The sequence below is a fragment of the Aspergillus multicolor genome (assembly GCF_047715735.1).
Source record: "Aspergillus multicolor strain CBS 133.54 unplaced genomic scaffold BDW74scaffold_5, whole genome shotgun sequence".
In the NCBI taxonomy this organism is placed as follows: domain Eukaryota; kingdom Fungi; phylum Ascomycota; class Eurotiomycetes; order Eurotiales; family Aspergillaceae; genus Aspergillus; species Aspergillus multicolor.
The window spans coordinates 807,215-825,788 of record NW_027395956.1 but is presented as its reverse complement, the minus strand read 5'-3'; the positions used below and the strand labels follow the sequence as shown (position 1 = coordinate 825,788).

The following is an 18,574-nucleotide window of genomic DNA, read 5'->3' as shown; positions in this document are numbered from 1 at the left end:
CAAGTTCTTATTTTTGTCTCTAATTCATAGCCCCGAGCATGTTCATTAGTTTTCTCTTCTCAAAATGTAGACCGAGCTCTTGTTGTAGTTTGACCCTGTAGCATGCAACTTATATAGAGAAATCACATTCTTTCAGTCCCAAGATGTGATGTGATGGATTCTTAACTGGCCATGTGTAGAGACCCGTACTTTGTACTTGTCCCTAGTAGGGGCTCTATTGGATGGCAGGCAATCCCATACCTATACACCAATCAAAGCTTCATTTGGCACGTACAGACAGCAGATTCTACGGATGACCACAGTAGAGCGTCACGTCTTTCTGCTTACTCACGAACTACAGTGACACGTCTACGAACAAAGTGATAAAGAGCATTGGAAGAACGCCTACACAAAGACGCGGTCTTTAAAGCCGATATAAAGTCCCCATTTCAATAGCCGAAAGAGAACAATGTGAATTTCCGGGAACCCCCGTTGAATAAAGTGAAAATATAATAATGTTGATAGGGTTACAAAGAAACTAATACATATATAGCCCCCAAGTGTCGACTCTTAATGGCCACGAATGTCGACACCTGACATCACAAACACCATCTGACGAAGGCCGTTATAGCAGCCATAGGTACCTATCTACCCATCCCTATACCTAAACCACATAATCCAGTCCAACATGTCCAACCACACCATGTCTTCCAACGCAAACATCACCACGCCGGCTCATGGAACACCCAGCTCAAAAGCCTCCCTCGTCGAACTCTGGGTCGCAATGACAAATCACCGCACCGGCCCCGAGCACTGGGTCCTCCTCCTCCGCCCCTACGTCGCCCGCATCTGCACTCGCTACCAGAGCACCGGCCGGCTGCGCAACTATTCCCTGAAAACCGAGGCAGCCAAGCGCTTCATCCGCAGGAACTTTCCGAACCTGACACTGATCGCAGTTGTTGACAAGAAGCATGTCCCTGAGATTTAGGTAGCCTGTGCGAGTACGCCTGCGCAGTACCCGCAGCGCTATGTTTTGCAGGTTCTGGAGGCATTGCAAAATACGGGAAAACGGCTTGTGCCGCTGGGGACGGTGGAGAGGCTAGAGGCTCAGCTTCAGCCGAGTCTTTTTGAGGGCCGGTCAGGCTGGTGAACAGGGAAGAGTGGAAGCTTGTTGTTGAGAAGCTCGGGGTTGAGGGGGCGGAGCGGTATCTGCTTCAGGTTCAGGGGTGGTTGAAGAAGCCCGAGGTGGATGGGGAGTATTAATCGAGGTTCAGGTGGGGACCGGGGGTTGGCGTATGTCCGTCGTCTCGGTCTCTCGTAACTGCGATTTTGGGTGTCTCGTGCTGTTTTTATATTTCATCTAGAGAGCGTTATGAGACGCTTGGGCAGTCGTTTAACTGATAATCCTCATCCCCCATCCATGCTTTTTGTTCGTTGTGATTCAGGATTGATACCATGGGGTGTCATGTCATTATTGACTTTATCCATGACATTCATTTGGTCACTGAGCCTTTGAGCTGTTAATTTCATATCCTTTCTTCCGCTTGTGTGACATAGATTGTTAAGTAAGGCTAAGACCTGGGCCGAATGTACCTATCTCAACTGCTAATAGCTCGACCACCACCTTTAGTAAATTAACGTGGGTGTTGCTCCAAGCCCTACGCGTTCCTCGGAGATTTCACCCCCGTGCTCCCGACGGGTCGTCCCTGCGCTACCATACTTACTAGTACTATAAGCTATATCTTGCCCAGATAGAACCAAATTCACCGTCAGATTCATGGCAAGATTATCAGTGGAAGACTGGCTTGGCTGGCTGATGATGCGACCGTGACCATCATCCGTTACCAACCAGGCCGGCTTCATAGACCGAACCCTACATTCATCGAGGTCGGAAGTATCAGACCAAGAATCTGGAAAGTCCTTCAGTTGTACCATGGTATGTACTTGGTGTGCATCATCTATAATGGCTTCGTGTCTAGCTGTTATCTATGGTACATGCTGGGTTGAGTACCATATAGAAAAGCCTCCCCTCGTGTCTTCAGCCGCAAAAGTCCAATTGAACGGACCCAACAGGTATGAAATCGCATCCTATAGTTGTCAGGCTGGATTTCCATCAATGACCAATTGTGACAGTCATTGACACTGTCTTTCTGAGTATACACTACACAGTAGGTAGGTAGTGAATCTAGGTATTCAGGCAACGATTTTCCCCAGACAAAGCACCTCTTCCAAGTCACTCGTTCGCCCCGCAATGCGCGAGACCAGGATCTGTCCCTTTGGCTGGGGATTTGGAAGCACACGAAGAGCAACCTGGTCTGACCATCGGTGATCTCCATCCAGGTTCCCGGAGTGCAGCCGGAGGTCGCGTTGAGTTTAGGTCTTTCCCCTGGCGCAAGGTAAGCACACAGGCGTCTTGATCGAGGCGAAGGATAGGAGTCTTGTGGGTTGGAACCGCCGGAACTTTGCTGTAGAAGTGAGAAAGAGATCCGCTTGCAACAGCGGCTATCCCTGCATGGGAGTCATGAGGAATGCTGGCCTTGCTACGGTTAAGATGCGGAGTCTCGTAATCGTGTAACCCTCCAGTGCAATGCTTAAGCTCGAAGCAGGCCACTCCCTGCAATAGTTCTGTTGCAGCTGTAGCGGCCGCCCGATTGAGCTTGAAGTATTGCTCGATCGATCAATCGATATGGGTCCCATCGTAATCTCACTGCTGTAGCCTATGGTATTTACTCCGACACCCGAATCCCGGCTGCGACGCTGCGTTGAAACCTCCCGATCTTTCGTGTGCTGACGCGGTTGAGTTGGTAAGGTTGTTGAGGGGGGGTAAAGTTAGTGTTGATCGATGAGGTCAGTAAGCCTGCCCTGATGTCACGACCGACCACGAACGAACATACATAAACCAAGCCCTTTCCCAACAAGACTGAGCCCGCGTTCTCTCTCTGCTCATACCATAGTTTCGACCGCAGACCGCAACCTCATCAAGCAAAATGGCCCTCTCAAGCCCTCTCGGCAAATGCCACTTCAGGCGCAGCTCTCTGAAATCCCCCAATGGCACCTTCGACGCCGAAGACCCGCTCCACTTCTATAGCACCATGCTGATCGAGACGATCTGGAACCGCGAGGCGCACCACGGGTCGAAAGAATGCAACTCGCCCACCGGCCACCCACACCGCCGGTCGGACTACAAGATCGTCTATGGGGGCGGCGGCTGGCAGACGCATTACGGCAACTGGTCGCATCTGCCGCTGACCTATGGCGACTATAAGCAGCCCTCGCGCTTGGTCAAGCAGGGCATCTGTGTGAGTGGTATCGGTTTAAGATGAGGCAGCAAGGGGATGCATATGAGGTCTGATACCATATCATATAATGGTCCTGCGGTCGATGAATGTGGACTGATGAAGATGGTGCACAGGCCTGGTACATGGCGGTTCCGATGCCGACAAGGGAGGAAGATTGGGTGTTTATTGATGTAAGTTGACCATACCACGCCTACCCACGTATGCATCTACCTAGGTACCAGCCATTCGTCCGCGTGCCCAGTCTGAACACTAATAATCATTAACCAGCGCCTGGCCTGCATCCGAGCAATCTACATCCCCGTCGCGCACGAGGCAAACGAGAAATACAGCAGCCTCTGCACATATTTGACCGTGCGATTCAACAACCTCGACCCATTCAAACTCGAGTACCACAAGGACCGAACCCCCGAGACCGACGCGAAGATGTTCGACTTCACCGAGGTTGTCGACGTCTCCAGCACCACCCTCACACCACAAGTGACATTTGGGCTTGTCCCCGACGAGAAGACGGCGCTGGGCATCAACATCACACGCCTGGTCGCAAACCTCATCATCCCCGAGGACTACCGCAAGCGCGACGTCTTCGAGGCCAAGGGCCTGATCCTGGTCGACTCGAGCCTGATCCCCGTGGTCCCCGTGCAGCAGGTGTTCACGCACACGTGCATGATGGACTGGGCCAAGATCGCCGGCGCCAACCACGGGCTGAGCCTTGCGTGGACCAAGGGTGACCACAGCCTCCCCTGGTTCGTGAGCTGGATGAAGAACTCGTTTATCTTCGCCATTGGCTGGGTGCCGGGGATCGGGCCTTTTCTCGCCGCCGGGTCTGCGGTCCTGTTCGCGGCGATTGAGGATCCAGACACGGTCATGGACACCCTGCGGGCCGTGATGCCCACCACGGAGCTCATCGAGAACGTGGTGGCGGAGATCAAGAACTGCGTGGCCATCACGCAGGACAGCCTGGTTGATGGCGTGAAGCTGAAGGCCGTGCCCTCGTTGCCGGCGGAGGAATCGAAGCCCGCGTCTGGTGATGTTGCGGCAACAGCGAGGGAGATGGATACGGCGGCCCAGGACAAGGCCGACAAGCCCGAGGTCATTACTGCGTCCTCGTACAAGGCGATCACGGCCAAGGAGTATGAGCAAATGGTACAGGATTATATCGAGCGCGACGTCAAGAGCAGAAGGGGAGGATCAGGCGAGGGTTTGATCATAGTGCTCGGGGATGGGGGGCCGGCTGGTCCCATGGACCCCGACTCGGAACCCTCGCAGGAGGAGCTGGACCTTGCGCGTGAGATGGCGGAGATTTATGTTGAAGCCATGTTAAATGACAAGTACAACAGCAACCAATGGAAGAGGCTTCCCGATAACGACTATAGTGTGGGCAAAACCCTCGTGGAGAAGCTGAAGTCGGGTGGCGCGTAGAAGGGGCAGTGAGCATTCGTCACACCTATTTGTTGCGTTACTATGGCACTACGCAGTCTGCCTGGGATGTGGTCAATTTGAATACTTTTGGTGGACAATCATTACTTTTGTTTGGAATATAACTTGTTATTAGTGGTGTATCTAACTGAGCAGTCATCCAGGTCAGTCATCATGCAAATAGTAGACTAAGCCGCACGCAGAACAACTTACGTACCGAGTGTTCTAACTGTCCTCGCCATGGGTATGTCGCATCTTCGTGTACATCACGCTATGGTATCCGCAGTACACGGCATCCCTCTTCAGCGGGAACGGGCTTGTGCGGTGCACTATTGCATTTAGGGGCGTGCTGTGGAGTCAGCAGCTGTATCAGAACTTGGGCGTTGCGTGGGCGATGGCGCTTATGGGGGACGCTGTGTTGTTTGTATTGAAGGCATGGGTTGCGTTGTATTGCTATGGGGCGAGGTTGAGCGCGAGGTGTCAGTTTACCTGACTGCCCGTAGGACAGAGGCTCGATGATTTGTGAATACCATAAGTTACAGGTATATAAGGATCAATTCTTTCCGCTACAGTCATACCAGTATGTTAGTGTGTGGCAGATACGAGACTCGGTCTTAGAGTATAACATACCTATGGTAGGTAGTAAGGCTGTACCCAGGTAGGCGTGATACAATCATAAGATACCTGGGTAAATCAAGTACAATGTAAATAAGGCTAAGACTACGAAGCTCCACATCGTCAAAAGATACAGAGCACAGCGTGAAATGAACTGGTTCATTGATAACATGCAAAGACATCTCCATAAATCGTCATAAAATGACGATCCAAGCTTCAACCTTGGAACAAGAATTGGCCGCAGTAATCACACCAGTCCCATAACTTTAAACAGGACCGCAACCACCGGGTCTTCTGACACTATTTATGGGAACCCACGTAGCACTTGAAGGAGTCCACGGCTTTGTCCCTCATGCCGGCAGTTGGAAGTCTACCAGACAAGACATCGCCGGTATTTTTTCCGTTGCAACGCTTGGATCTGGGAAGATGGCACCACGTCAGTTAAACAATTCGATAAAAAGAAGGCGAGTAGGTAGGAATGAGAAAAGGGAGGAGGGGAGACTTACGACCAGAATTTGCAGCGGTAGCCAAAGAGAATGATGACATCGGTCACATGGCCATCAAGGTCAATGACACCTGGGATTCTCACAATTAGTGTCTAGTTTGTTTTATGGGAGAGTGGAAAGGGAGACTCACGGCAATCGGTCTGCGTTTTGATGGGCAGATGAGACCATTTGTCCTTTGAAGTGTGCAAGCTGACGACGATCACGGTCTCGTGGGTGAGGGTAGCAGTGGCGTTGCGAGCAATAAGATCCGCAGGATGGGCAGGGGCCGGAGCAGCTGTTGCGAGGCCTGCAGCCAGGGTAGTGATGATCACGAGAGGTGAGAAGCGCATGTTGAGCAATTGAGTTGATTGATGGGTTCGGAGGGTTTGAAAAATAGAAGTTGTGATTGGAGCGATTTGTTCTGATAGTGGATTAGGTTGAGAATAAAGAGAAGAAGAAGGTCTTTCTGCGGGGGAGAGAAAGAGACTTTTATAATGGAGCAGGAGGAGTTTTGGAGCAGACCTCAGGCAGAAGCTGGTTTCACGGGTTCATTCACTTGAAGGGCATTGCGAAAGCCAGGCGCCAGGTTTCAGGTGCCTCTCCCTTTGTACGTAGCTGTCACCTGCTTCCCATTCACCAAGTTGTCTGGCTGATGTCTTTGTCTATTCTGAGTCTCTCCCCATGCACTGCGCTTATGCTAGGTTTATAGCGTCACAGGTCCTTTGTCTTATAGTACTTAGTTCACCTCAAACACTACCATACCCTACAGTATGGCCACTCGTGCGGGCAGGAATCTATCTGGATAAACACTTTGTGATTACGAGTATGGTAAGTTCTAATAGCACGAAGTACCAAGCACATTACATGTACCCGTCGCTTCCAAGGTTCACTGCATCATCACAACTGACTTTATATAGACTCGGCGAAGTTCCGGGTAGGACTGCAAAAGTTCACTTGTGGAATCTGAATATGACTCGAGCCTGTTTAATGGATGAACAAGTATTCGCTGTGATGATAGTACGGTGTCATTGCCTATCTGTATACATTGTTTCTTTGTCCTGTTCCTGTAACTACATCTTGCGTTTGCTTCCAGTCCCTGCCTCACAACACGGTGCCTCGCAGAGTGGAACTCACTATGCTACCATATGGTCGCTACATCAGACTCGCTCATACTGATGCAATGTCCGTCTCCAGATGGCTATGGTACACAGCCCACGCCGCCTCCGCCTAATTCTTATCCTTGTAGCACTTGAATGAGCTCACTGCCCTCCATTGCCTCACCCATTGAGAGTGTATATCGCCGGTGCCACCGCCGTTGCAGCGATCGCTCCTAATAAAGAGCATGGAGTCAGCTACAATTGTCTGTCTCGATAGAATACCGTGATGTCAAGCTGAAGCAAAGTTGGACGTACTCCCAGAACCGGCAGTACCAGCCATCAGGGATCACGACAAAGAATACACCATCCCCTTGTAGGTTGTTCATTTTCTCTGTTCCCAATCAGTATAATGTCGGGTGTGAGTTTGAGAAGCAAGAGAGACGAACGGCATTCATGCTGCGTTCTTATGCTTCGCTTGACAATCTTGGTCGCATTAAGCCCGACCTTGAAGGTGACCGTGATAACCGGGTCATCTCGGGCAACAAGCTGGCTGCGAGTACTGAACTCGTTGGCGTGGTTTGGCGCAGCAGCAGCTAGACTGGCCGCCATCGCGGTGAGGGCAACAAGAGGCGAGAAATGCACGGTGGGAAATGTAATTAGAAGGCTGAAATATATAGGATTATAGTGGTTTTGGCAAGAAGAAGCACTCAAATTCCTTAGAAACTAAAATTTTGGCTAAGAGGTTGTGTCCTTTACATACCTTTTGCTAACGAGGGTAATAGAGAGGGCCGGTTTCTCTTAGCAGCTATTCTCTTTTATCACCCTATGATTCTTCATGGCCCCCAATACAGATCCACGTCTGTGACAATCACAGGTAATAGCTTGGGTTTGACCGTTTGACAACAAGGCGGCGGCGCATAAGCACGCCGCTAGGGCCAACAGTTGGTCTCGACCAAGATGCCTAGTCCAGCGGCGTAGGTTAGTAAAGGGCCGAGTGATGGGAGTTGCATTAGTGCCGATACAAAGCTCGCTTCTAAAGTGATAGTATCAAGACTTTCTCTGTCCTTTAGCGGAAAGCGGCCATCCAATGCCCTCTGTCAGCGCATTATACCGCTGGGCCATAAAAACCAATTGGCTATGAAGCCTGATCTTATATACCAACACCCTCCAAGCTTGGATTAATATGCGTAGAGTTACAGCTGGCGGGCTGTCCCGCCCAAAGGAATCCACCCATTCTCTTCCCTACAAAGAAACTAACTAATACTCGCGCCGTTCCACCGCCAAAATGGCGTAAACATATAAAACTATCCTAGAGCGCACCGGATCTTCCTCCGACGACTCGCCGCTGTTTTTTCGGCCCTTTGGATAATCAACGGAACAATACTCTGATGCTCGCTTCCAAGGGCTTATCCTGAACGCGAGTCATGTCCTCCTTGATCAGCGCAACAAGGACGAGATAGCTCATAAAGCAAGACAAAGACATGAAGGGTGCTATGCCTAGGGGCTGGGGCAAGGCAGGAGGGCGAATCACACGGTAATGACACAGTAATCTGAGCTTGGAGGGCTTTTGTGGCTCGGAATTAGTAGGCAAATACGCAGATGGGGCCTGAAGACCCTTGTCGATCGGCGTTGGGGCGTTCTCCAACGCAGCATGTGCCATGTGCACTACCCTAAGAACTCTACGGACGGGCCGACGGCCACCTACAGTATTGCGCGAGTTGAAGTGCATTGGGAGTAGCACCCCCAACATCAATAGTGAGTGTCCAATTGTTCTGAGTGGCGTGAGATTTGGAGGTGGAAAAAAGCTTCGTTTGTCTACCCCTCTGGATGGCATGCAAAGTATCATAGCCATGCGTGGTGGGGGACTATCCTAGGGCACATCCACGGGTACGATAGCCTTCATGGGACCCATGCGACTAGGATGGCCTAGCCTTGCATTTTTGTTTTGATTCCACTCATAGGATTGTATCTAAATAGGTATCATGATGCTATTAGCAGCGGTCCTCTGATAGCCACACCATTCAACTAACGTAAGCTACTATCCATGAAATCCGAGCTTTGAAGCAAGACAGTTACCGTATGAGCTAGCATGGCTTTCCCGTTGGTGCATTTCCAAGCCCAGTTTTCTGTCTTCCCATGTTATACACTGTGGTCAGCTCAATTTTACCTGTAACAATTGCCACAATCCTTATATTTGCGGACACCCGGTCAAGGTCATCCCAGCCTGCCAAGCACATTGACATTGTATTCGCGCCCTAAGGACCCTAAGGATATTTAGCGCAGGGGCCAGACACTTATCGCGCCTATAGCACACGACGTGACCACCGCCTCCTCCATCATTGGCGATGCGATCGTCGCGTTGCTGAAAATAGCAGGCACGACCGCGATAGGCCCCCATCCAAGAAAAAACAAAAACCCCGAGTCCAGGTCGATGTCTCCACCGGAAATTTCCGCTTTTCTCCCCCCGCGCGCTTCAGGGGCCAACATCACTAATTCTTCAAGATGCGGCAGGATGTAGCCATCGACACGGTTGAGCTGACATCGCTGCGGCAGAATAGCGATATTCCGTCGTCAGTCGAAAATGACGATCGGGATGACACAGCAACGCGGCGGAGGGACCGATGCTGCGGCGGAATCTGGGGAGCCGGAGGGTGGAAAACGACGCTCTATCTGGGGTCCATTACCTCGTTTACTGTCTTGATTCTAAATCTCGTCATGGTTTGCTGGGCGAATTTTCGCCATTCCGACGAGGGGCATAGCATCCTCTACTCGGGTGATTGCGATAAAGCCAAGGAGATTGGAACAGGAGTTCACGTACTTGTTAACGCACTCAGTACGCTGCTGTTGAGTGCAAGTAACTTTACCATGGTATGTTAATTTGTCGATGTATATCAATGGCACAAAGCTGACAGGTGCAGCAATGCCTGAGCGCACCCACGCGAAGGGATGTCGACAACGCCCATGCCGGGGACAAATGGCTGGACATTGGTGTCCCCAGTGTCCGGAATCTATGGCGCATCCCGCGGTTGAGATTGGTGTTCTGGCTGTGTCTTGCTCTGACCTCTGTTCCAATCCATATGTTGTACGTGCACGAGCATGGTGTCCTCCTGGTACCAAGTCTAACCCTGATAGCTACAACTCAACTGTGTATTCGACCATTGCAGTCAATGCTTACGACGTCTACCTAGCAAATTCTTCTTTCACTTTACTCACTGAGGCTGACGTACAGAGTGTCTGGAACAAAAGGACAAAGGAAGTGGAACGGATTCCAAGCGCGTCCCGCCTAGTGCGCATGTCGGCCGCCCTTGAGAAGCTTTCGCCAGAGGAGTGCATTTCTGCGTACAAGACCAGTTTCCAGTCCAAGTACGCAAGCGTGGTACTTATCAGTGACACTTTCTCCTCGCTGAACACTTCCATCATTCGAATCTATAACGTCGCGGTCCCCACGCCACAGGGAGACGATACCCCATACACTTGGGAATGCGAGGAAGAGTGGGTAATGGGGCCCTTGGCCTTTGATTCCTGCACAATAAATCCGGAAAACTGGATGGTCGACTTTCATAAAGTCGACTATTGCCTTGCTGAGCGCACTCCCGAGAAATGTACTCTGCAATACAGCCTTCCGTTGGCCGTTGTGGTCATCTGTGTGAATCTTGTCAAGGCGGTTATTATATGTATTGCCCCGATATTCCTGAGGGTGAATCCGCTGTTGACGATTGGGGATGGGATTGGGTCGTTCCTGCGATGGCCGAATAAGAAGACTGGGGACAACTGTCTGCTCACTCGAGAGGCCGTGTGCAAAAGGGCGAGGCACGAAGCCTGGGTCAGGTTTGTTTCTCAGTTCCGCAAGTCGACGAGATGGTGTGTTTCACAGCTGCACAATATTGGCGTACCAGCGCCTTCCAAGATCGACTGGTGGGCGTACTCTGTTGGCCCGAATGCAAAGGAGGGAGACGAAGACAAAGAGGCTGAGGAAAACAACCCGAACCCACCGCGATACAATGCAATCCCAAAACGCCGCTGGTCGTCGCTGTCCATGACTCGCTGGATTGTCTGCCTCTCCACGTGAGTCTCCCATTCCATCAAAGCAGCTTGCTATATGTAGTCCAGGCGCTGATCACCGCAGGTACGTGGTCTCGATAGCCATCTGTATCGGGCTCCTCTTGTTTGGAGTGGCACATATAGACAATCCGAGCGAGGCCTGGACCGCAGGGCTCGCAGCAGTGTCCACCCAAACAATGATACAATCACCCAACTGGCCCACCGGACTAATCCCCAACGTGCTGATTGCCAACGCCCCTCAACTCATATATTCCGGCTTATACTTCATGACCAACTCCATTCTCACCAACATGGCCCTGGCATCCGAATGGACAAACCTCAGCCTCCACCGCAAGGGCCTCCGCGTCTCAACGAAACCCGTCGGAGCCCAGCGGCGCACCCGTTTCCTGTCCCTGCCCTTCCGTATCGGAATCCCGCTCATGGTCATCTCGGGCGTCCTCCACTGGCTCATGTCACAGAGTCTATTCCTCGTCCGGCTCCTCGCATACAGTGAGACGCTGGAACGGCAACTGAGTGAGGATACCATGACGCTCGGATGGTCGGCGCCGGCAATCGTCAGCTGCATTTGTGTGGGAAGTCTCTTGCCGATCGGGCTGCTAGTTCTGGGGTCCAGGAGGTTGAGGTCTGGCATGCCGCTTGCGGGGAGCTGTAGTTTGGCTATTTCGGCGGCTTGTCATCCGAGGCTCAAGATGGAGGACACCCACGGAATGGGCATCCAGTATTCGAAGTTGAAGTGGGGTGTCGAGGCATATCAGGAGGACGAGGTCTGGCACTGTGCGTTTTCAGATGGGAGGGTCATGGAGCCGGTGCATGAGACTGTTTACCGGTGACTGTGCAGTGTTGTTGGATTTAGGCCGTCCCCTTTAACTGTATATAGTGCGGCCACCCATGTATATAAGACAACACTATAGATGATAGACTCCTACTCCCGAGATAAGCTCTCCAGCTCTCAAAACCAGGTTTTTCTCACCAGTCACGGCCGCAGATACTTATATCGCAGCGACCGTCTTTCGGTCAGACTATCCTCTCAATCATGATCAGGGCATCAAGCCTTCAAGGTCCGAGTGCACTGCCACTACCTCGCTGGTGCACCAGGACCGGGAGCGTCCACTCAAGGTCTCAACCCCTTTCTAAGGTATCATCCATTTTCCTGTACACCAAAGCTCAAATAAGGGTTTGCTCATCTTCCCCGCCTCTAATGCACACTTCAAGACATCAAGGTTTCCTCACAAACACCACCCAGCTTAGTACGCTAGGTAGTGCATGCTGCTTGTGTGTCAATTCCATTATTGCCCCACAAGGGCAGCCCGATGCGACATCCCTCTCACGCACCACATGGCATAGAGCACGGATAGTGCCCCAACAATACGTGGACTTAGTACTCTCGTTCTCATAGGCCTCACCATTTATTCAGGTGTCATTTGATGCTTTCCGGCGAGGTCTCCCCGTCTTCCATGCTGATGTTTTGCCCTTTTGAGGTCGGAGCCTCCGACGCCTGCATACATTGCGCTGCTAAACCAGATGCTGGTCATCAAGCCTCGCTGGATATGCCCCTGATATCATACTATGAGCGAAGGACCAATTTTCGGCAGTCACTCTGCTCTCCGCCTGGCGCGGCCGCAATCGGAGTCCATACGCCCGCATCAATGCCTGGTGTGCAGATGATGCATGCTACCACGGTCAGCCTGTGCCCGAGAGCCAGCGGACAAACACACCAATTATGTACCGCAGTACAAACTTTTAAGGTTCTTACCAAACGCCACCCAGGGTCCAGGAACACGGGATTGACCTCCGAGCTGGGAACGGTACGGAGGAGAAATGCGATCGGAGATTTCCCCCGCAAGGACCTGGATATGGGGGTCCGCAGAGCCCTAGGCGTCGCTGTATCCCATGATATCTACAACTATACGATGTAACCCCGATCGGATTCTGCACAGATCCCATGTCCAGCGCCAGCGCTTCGATTATATTATACTTTGCAAAAGTCTAACCGCAACATTTCGTCGCCTCCTCCTCGACCACCTTGGGCGTCATAGGCCCCTGCGTCTGCCCCAGGACCACCCTGTATTGCCCCCAATCAAAGAAAAGCTTCCCCAGGAACGCCCCAATAAATATCGAGATGATCATGTACCCATTATAGTACATCGCAATCAACATGGTGATATACGCGACCCCAAACTGCGCGACGTGCAGTATTGCCCGGATAATCTGTTGTAGTGGACTCGCTCGGTAGGTTATAACGCTCGCTGGTGCCCCGCAGACTAGCGGATCATCAAGTTGTGTAATTGCATGCCGTTGAAACTGTCGCTGTAACGATTCTTCGTAATCTTTTGAGACTCTTCGCAGGAACTCGAGCGCCACGCCCAGCAATGCCACGCCGATGCAGGAGACGGCGAACATGCCTTTTGTGGTAACGTGCCATGTGGACGAGAGGAAGCACGAGTCGATGGTGTTCCAGTTCCAGAGCATTGACTGTCAGAGAAACAAGATTAGCTGATGTCATAGGTAATGTACACAAGACGGGCGGGGAGCCGTACCCCGACGGAGCAGGAGGAGTTGGTGGCGGCAGCTGACATGTCCATGCCGGCCATGCGGGGGAGAAGCGCTGGGTGTTCCATGTTGATGTGGCCGAGCAAGATGTGAGATTTGGATGTGACGATGAAACCCGTGGACAGGCACGGTCGGACAGTTATAAAGGCGAGGCGAGTCTTGCGTAGATTGAGCTGCTGTGGGGCAACAAGCACATTTGAGCACATTTTGGCCTTGGCAGGGACTGTCCACCAGTAATAGTGCCAGTAAATAACCCTAATCTGCTCAAGTGGAGCCGTGCCACTCCTTGCATGATCCAGGTTGATGATGTGAGTTCGGAAATGGCCACCCGCTGCGGCCCGCCGGAGAACTATTGGGATTATAAGAAGGGATTTTCCCTGGAACTGGAACCTTACTGACTGTTGACATTGACAGCTGTGACACATTCCAGTTCAGGTCAGGATGTCCGTCAAACGCCACATCCAGGACTTCTCCGAGGACTCCCAGCTCGAGTACCACTGGGGGTATGCCTCCCGGCAAGTCCCCTGTGTCAACGATGTTGGGGCCTGCGAGTACCTCGACGCCGTTTATCATGAGCACGACCTGGGAATGTTGTATACATTCATTCTCTGGGCCGTGATCTGCGGCCTTCTTTTCCTCTTCCTCCTTGGGCGAACGCTCTTCCCATTATCACGATCCTCCACCCCCTCAACCACCGCCGACACCAAAGAACTCCTCGAATCCTCCTCACCACCCCGCCAATCCGCCCTCTACCGTCTAGGCACCTCCATCAAGTCCCTGACCCGCCGCCACCTCCTCCCAGAGAGCTTCCTCCCCTCCATCTTCGGCCACACCACCCGCCTGCAAGTCCTCACCCTAACCATCATAATCGCCTACCTCACAATCTTCACCTTCATCGGCATCACCTACAAAACATGGATGAGCCCCGTCAAGAACATGCCAGGCGTGTACAACACCCGCACCGGACTCGGCCCGTGGTCCGACCGCATCGGCGTGATGGCCTTCGCCCTAACCCCCCTCGCCATCTTCCTCTCCTCCCGCGAGTCTTTACTCTCCCTGATAACAGGAATCCCCTACCACCACTTCATGTTCCTGCACCGCTGGCTCGGCTACATCATCTACATCCAGTCAACCCTGCACACAATCGGGTGGACCATCATCGAGGGGAAACTCTACCAGCCCCAGCCCTCCGCCTGGAACGACTGGGTGAAACAGACCTACATCATCTGGGGCATCGTCGCAATGATCCTGCTCTCGGTCATGGTGGCCCTCAGCACACCTTGGGGAATCAGACTGACAGGCTACGAGGTCTTCCGCAAACTCCACTACGTCCTGGCGATGGTGTACATCGGCGCGTGCTGGGGCCACTGGGCGCAGCTGTACTGCTGGATGATTGCGAGTTTGGTCGTGTGGTTTCTGGACCGGGGGATTCGGCTTATGCGCACATTCGCAATGCACCACTTCAATACGCCCAATACGAGCCATGGGTTCGGGATGCATGCGCCCAGTGCGAAGATGAGGCTCTTTGAACGCAGTCATGACGGCGATATCGTGCGTCTTGAACTGGAGCATAACCATGACGAGTGGAAGATCGGGCAGCACTTCTTCCTCTGCTTCCCGCAGCTAAGCATCTGGCAAAGCCACCCCATGACGCCGGCGAGTGTACCTGGCGGCAACCCCCGCGGCCAAAACCACACGTATATCATCCGCGCAAGGAAAGGAATGACGAAGCAACTCGCCCACCTTGCGCAAACCACCGACTCAACATCCATCATCCTCAACGGACCCTACGGCCAGTCCATCGTCGACACAGACCTCTACCGCAACGACGACATCAACGTCTTCTGCGTTGCGGGCGGAACAGGTGTGACATTCGTGCTTCCCGTGCTTCTTACGCTGACAACACGCTCCCCTCGCCGCGGACTCGTCGAGTTCGTCTGGGTTATCCGCCGTCAAGACGACATGGCCTGGATCGAGAGCGAGCTGGAGACGCTCAAGAAGGCTGCGGCTGCGGTGTCGAATTTCCGCATTCGCATCTTTGTTACGCGGGGAGTGCATGATGCTTCTGCTTCTGCTTCTGCTCCCGCGCCAGTGGCATCTGAGTACCCGCTTTCAAAGGAAGCTGAGGCGATGGTTGCATCGCAGACCCCGTCTTCAGTCTCTACGCCCTCGCTATCGACGTCGACGCCCCCGCCTGAACTTGAGTCCTCGTCAACGTTCACCATCCACACCCCCTCATCATCTGCATCGTTATCGAGCGGAAACACGCAGCATCCGGATCTGGGCTCGCAGGTCACGGAATTTGTCTCGCGCACTGTGGCTGGTCCCACGCGCGTCATTGCCAGTGGACCGCTGGGTATGATTCGGGATCTGAGGAGTGCAGTGGCAAGGTGCAATGACCCGGGCAAGGTGTGGAAGGGTGATGAGCGGTTTGATGTCACGCTGTTCCATGACGATCGGTTGGAGTTTTGATGTTAATGAAAAAGGAAAGAGTATTGAGCTGGACTCTGACTCTGCTTGGATGAAATAAAATAAGCTTGTATATAGCATGCATGATGAATATACCCAACCCACATGTTGTTCTACGCTTTGTTTACGTATGTTGGAGAAATGCTGTACACCCTTAGTCTGTTGGGAATCTGACCGTATACTACGGCAAGTTCTTCTTAGGAACTGTATGCCCAGGCCACTTCTTTTGGTAGATGATCACGATGTTAACTTCTTTATAGATTTGGCTGGACTCGATCACGGTCGGCCGACGCACCAGACACCGAAAATGCTTCAATACAACAAACAAAGAAACAAACAAATATGGTACACAAATACATGCTATGCTACAAAGTCAACTCACAGTCACACGGCCGTTACATCGCAACTGATAATCTTCCCTAGACGTTCGCATTATTCGCACATGAGAAGCTCCTATGGCCTGAGTCCTCGTGCAGTGCCCGTCCAGACACCCAGAGGCCGAGTCCGCACTGTACATACGTCAGTTCGGTTAGAGGGGATAGATCAAGAGGACCTACAATAGCAGCAGCAACCGCAATCATAAGAAGATTCACCACCGTCAAGAAGATCTTCCTCGGGTTTCGGAAGAGCTTGTCCTTGTTTAGGTACAGCCAGAACATCCCGTTGAAGCCGTAGGTAAACCAGGATGCGAAGAGGGAGGCCTGCCACAAGGTGACCGTTAGTTTTATACACATTACTAGGTTCCTTTTGTGAGTAGAACATACGATAAGACTAAGTAGATTGTTGAACACGGGAATTGCAGAGGCAATGATCCATGCAACAACCCAGGTCCCAAAAGTAATCGCGACCCAAGATCCGACCGCAACAATGTCGTTCTTGTGGATCCGGTCTGTCCCCTTGAAGACCCGGACGTAGATGTACTTGCTTGCAACGTGGCCGTTTACGACACCGCCAATAATAATCTGCATATGTTATGTCAAAATCTAATCCCCCCATCAAAGCCCATGTGGGATAGGTGTTGGGGCAGACTTACCGTCGGCAACGCAATCCCATACGCAATCTTGCCGATGATCGGGCTCGCCGAACCCAATGCCGGACTCGTAACATGCGGACCAGCGTAGCAGTAGATCACGACCGCACTGACAATGTACAGGATCGTATCTGTGCCTTGCAGAAGACAAAGCGATTTCGGGAACTCGCGCGGGTCTTTGAGTTCCGAGATGAAGCTGAAGAAGGCGACGTGGCCGGCTGCGCGTACAATGTTAGTGGAGTTAGAGGGATGGTTAAGGGACGGCAACATACAAAACGAGAAGACGATGTTGCAAACCCCCAGGAACGCATGGTAGAGGTTTGTATCAGCCACGGCCTCGAGCTCCCCCTTCCATGGCTTCTGGACACCGACTGCAATCATGACGATCAGGACGGAAGAAAGGACACTCAAGAACGCTATACCCAACCTTGTCAGCTAAACCCTCTCCCGAAGAACTACCCATTCTCAAAGGTGGAAAGCAACACGTACATCCCACACTCAAATACGAAACCTTCGCACTATTCCTCGGCAGGCAAAGCACATAGGAAATCACAAGCCCAACAACCCCAAAGACAACCGTACAAGTGCCATGGTCCGTAATCGTGTTCATGGCGACCGTGAAGGTCAGTAGATGCGAGGCCATAATAAACACAATCAGCAACAGTTGTCCCATGCCCAGGAACTCGCGCCCGAAACCGCCGGCTAGCACTTCGCCGGCGTCGGCCATGCTCTGCACGTGCGGGAATGCCCAGCGAAATTGGCCCATCGTGTAGCCAGTGTAGGTGGACATGAGGCCGATGGCGACGAGGAGGATTATTGAGCTGTGATAGTTTAGGTGAGGAGGTTAACCGGGGTGAAGGGAGCTTACGGGACGAGACCCAGGGCAGCGACCACGCTGGGAAGAGAGAGAATGCCGATTGAGACGGTTTCAGCGACCATCACTGAGAGGTTAGTATACCTGAATAGCTTCATGATATCAAATTGTGGATAGACTCACGGAATCCAGCTTGCCTAAGAAGGGTTAGTACCTGAATTACAACAATAACAACGGGAAACATACCACCAGCTCAGCACCTTGTACTTGATCTCAGCATCCGCCTCGTCTCCAAAGACATCATTCGACATGGCCTTCTTATCGTCGTTCTTCTCTGCGTCCTGCGGCTGGATATTCTTGCTCTCCCGCTCATGGTCATGATCCTGCTCATAGTCCATGGAGATGGGCTGGGAAAAGATCGACTGCGACATGATGACCTTGACTTTGACCGGGACACCTGACAGCTGTGCTCTGACGTAGAGTTCTAATCAATCTTTGGAAGGTATGCAACTACCCCTACCTATCATCACTCGCTCCTTCTCAATGCGGACGGGAATCGACAGCTCGGAATGGAACCGCAATCTAGTTCCGACAGCACGCAGAGAAGAATGTCAGGTGTCAGGCACGATGAATCATGACACTGACGGCGACAGGTGACTCATGGCTACCCCGGGTTTTCAGATCAGAAATCTCTGTTTCCCATGTAGGTCCACACTGCCAAACAGTTACCTAAGAGCCAAGCTGCTTGCGGCCTGCCG

At 52.2% G+C, this 18,574-nt stretch overlaps 8 protein-coding genes across 8 annotated transcripts; 4 read left to right on the top strand and 4 right to left on the bottom strand.

The window, feature by feature from the left end:
• Positions 1-667: 667 nt before the first annotated feature.
• Positions 668-967, top strand: BDW74DRAFT_175668 (uncharacterized protein; the record flags this gene model as incomplete). Its single annotated transcript, XM_073728408.1, has 1 exon — positions 668-967. One exon carries the CDS (start codon positions 668-670, stop codon positions 965-967), a length of 300 nt encoding a protein of 99 aa, XP_073586607.1.
• A 1,999-nt stretch (positions 968-2,966) lies between these two features.
• Positions 2,967-4,697, top strand: BDW74DRAFT_175667 (uncharacterized protein; the record flags this gene model as incomplete). Its single annotated transcript, XM_073728407.1, has 3 exons — positions 2,967-3,278; positions 3,392-3,448; positions 3,546-4,697. 3 exons carry the CDS (start codon positions 2,967-2,969, stop codon positions 4,695-4,697), a joined length of 1,521 nt encoding a protein of 506 aa, XP_073586606.1.
• Positions 4,698-5,811: 1,114 nt separating this feature from the next.
• BDW74DRAFT_175666 (uncharacterized protein) lies at positions 5,812-6,144 on the bottom strand (the record flags this gene model as incomplete). The annotated part of the gene is made up of 2 exons (XM_073728406.1): positions 5,812-5,885; positions 5,946-6,144. The coding sequence occupies 2 exons, from the start codon at positions 6,142-6,144 to the stop codon at positions 5,812-5,814; spliced, it is 273 nt and encodes a 90-aa protein (XP_073586605.1).
• Positions 6,145-7,021: 877 nt separating this feature from the next.
• On the bottom strand, positions 7,022-7,500 carry BDW74DRAFT_175665 (uncharacterized protein; the record flags this gene model as incomplete). The annotated part of the gene is made up of 3 exons (XM_073728405.1): positions 7,022-7,124; positions 7,207-7,282; positions 7,338-7,500. 3 exons carry the CDS (start codon positions 7,498-7,500, stop codon positions 7,022-7,024), a joined length of 342 nt encoding a protein of 113 aa, XP_073586604.1.
• A 1,893-nt stretch (positions 7,501-9,393) lies between these two features.
• On the top strand, positions 9,394-11,783 carry BDW74DRAFT_189275 (uncharacterized protein; the record flags this gene model as incomplete). The annotated part of the gene is made up of 5 exons (XM_073731935.1): positions 9,394-9,759; positions 9,810-9,973; positions 10,024-10,684; positions 10,865-10,956; positions 11,018-11,783. The coding sequence occupies 5 exons, from the start codon at positions 9,394-9,396 to the stop codon at positions 11,781-11,783; spliced, it is 2,049 nt and encodes a 682-aa protein (XP_073586603.1).
• Positions 11,784-12,911: 1,128 nt separating this feature from the next.
• Positions 12,912-13,599, bottom strand: BDW74DRAFT_148178 (copper transporter family protein). The gene is made up of 2 exons (XM_073723655.1): positions 13,491-13,599; positions 12,912-13,425 (listed from the first exon to the last, which is right to left on the bottom strand). Exons 1-2 carry the CDS (start codon positions 13,569-13,571, stop codon positions 12,940-12,942), a joined length of 567 nt encoding a protein of 188 aa, XP_073586602.1. The 5' UTR covers positions 13,572-13,599; the 3' UTR covers positions 12,912-12,939.
• A 345-nt stretch (positions 13,600-13,944) lies between these two features.
• Positions 13,945-16,069, top strand: BDW74DRAFT_189273 (ferric reductase family protein; the record flags this gene model as incomplete). The annotated part of the gene is made up of 1 exon (XM_073731934.1): positions 13,945-16,069. One exon carries the CDS (start codon positions 13,945-13,947, stop codon positions 15,973-15,975), a length of 2,031 nt encoding a protein of 676 aa, XP_073586601.1. The 3' UTR covers positions 15,976-16,069.
• A 169-nt stretch (positions 16,070-16,238) lies between these two features.
• On the bottom strand, positions 16,239-18,574 carry BDW74DRAFT_113184 (uncharacterized protein). The gene is made up of 9 exons (XM_073721835.1): positions 18,063-18,574; positions 18,000-18,013; positions 17,871-17,943; positions 17,492-17,823; positions 17,275-17,418; positions 17,006-17,220; positions 16,737-16,934; positions 16,530-16,673; positions 16,239-16,481 (listed from the first exon to the last, which is right to left on the bottom strand). The coding sequence occupies exons 1-9, from the start codon at positions 18,245-18,247 to the stop codon at positions 16,392-16,394; spliced, it is 1,395 nt and encodes a 464-aa protein (XP_073586600.1). The 5' UTR covers positions 18,248-18,574; the 3' UTR covers positions 16,239-16,391.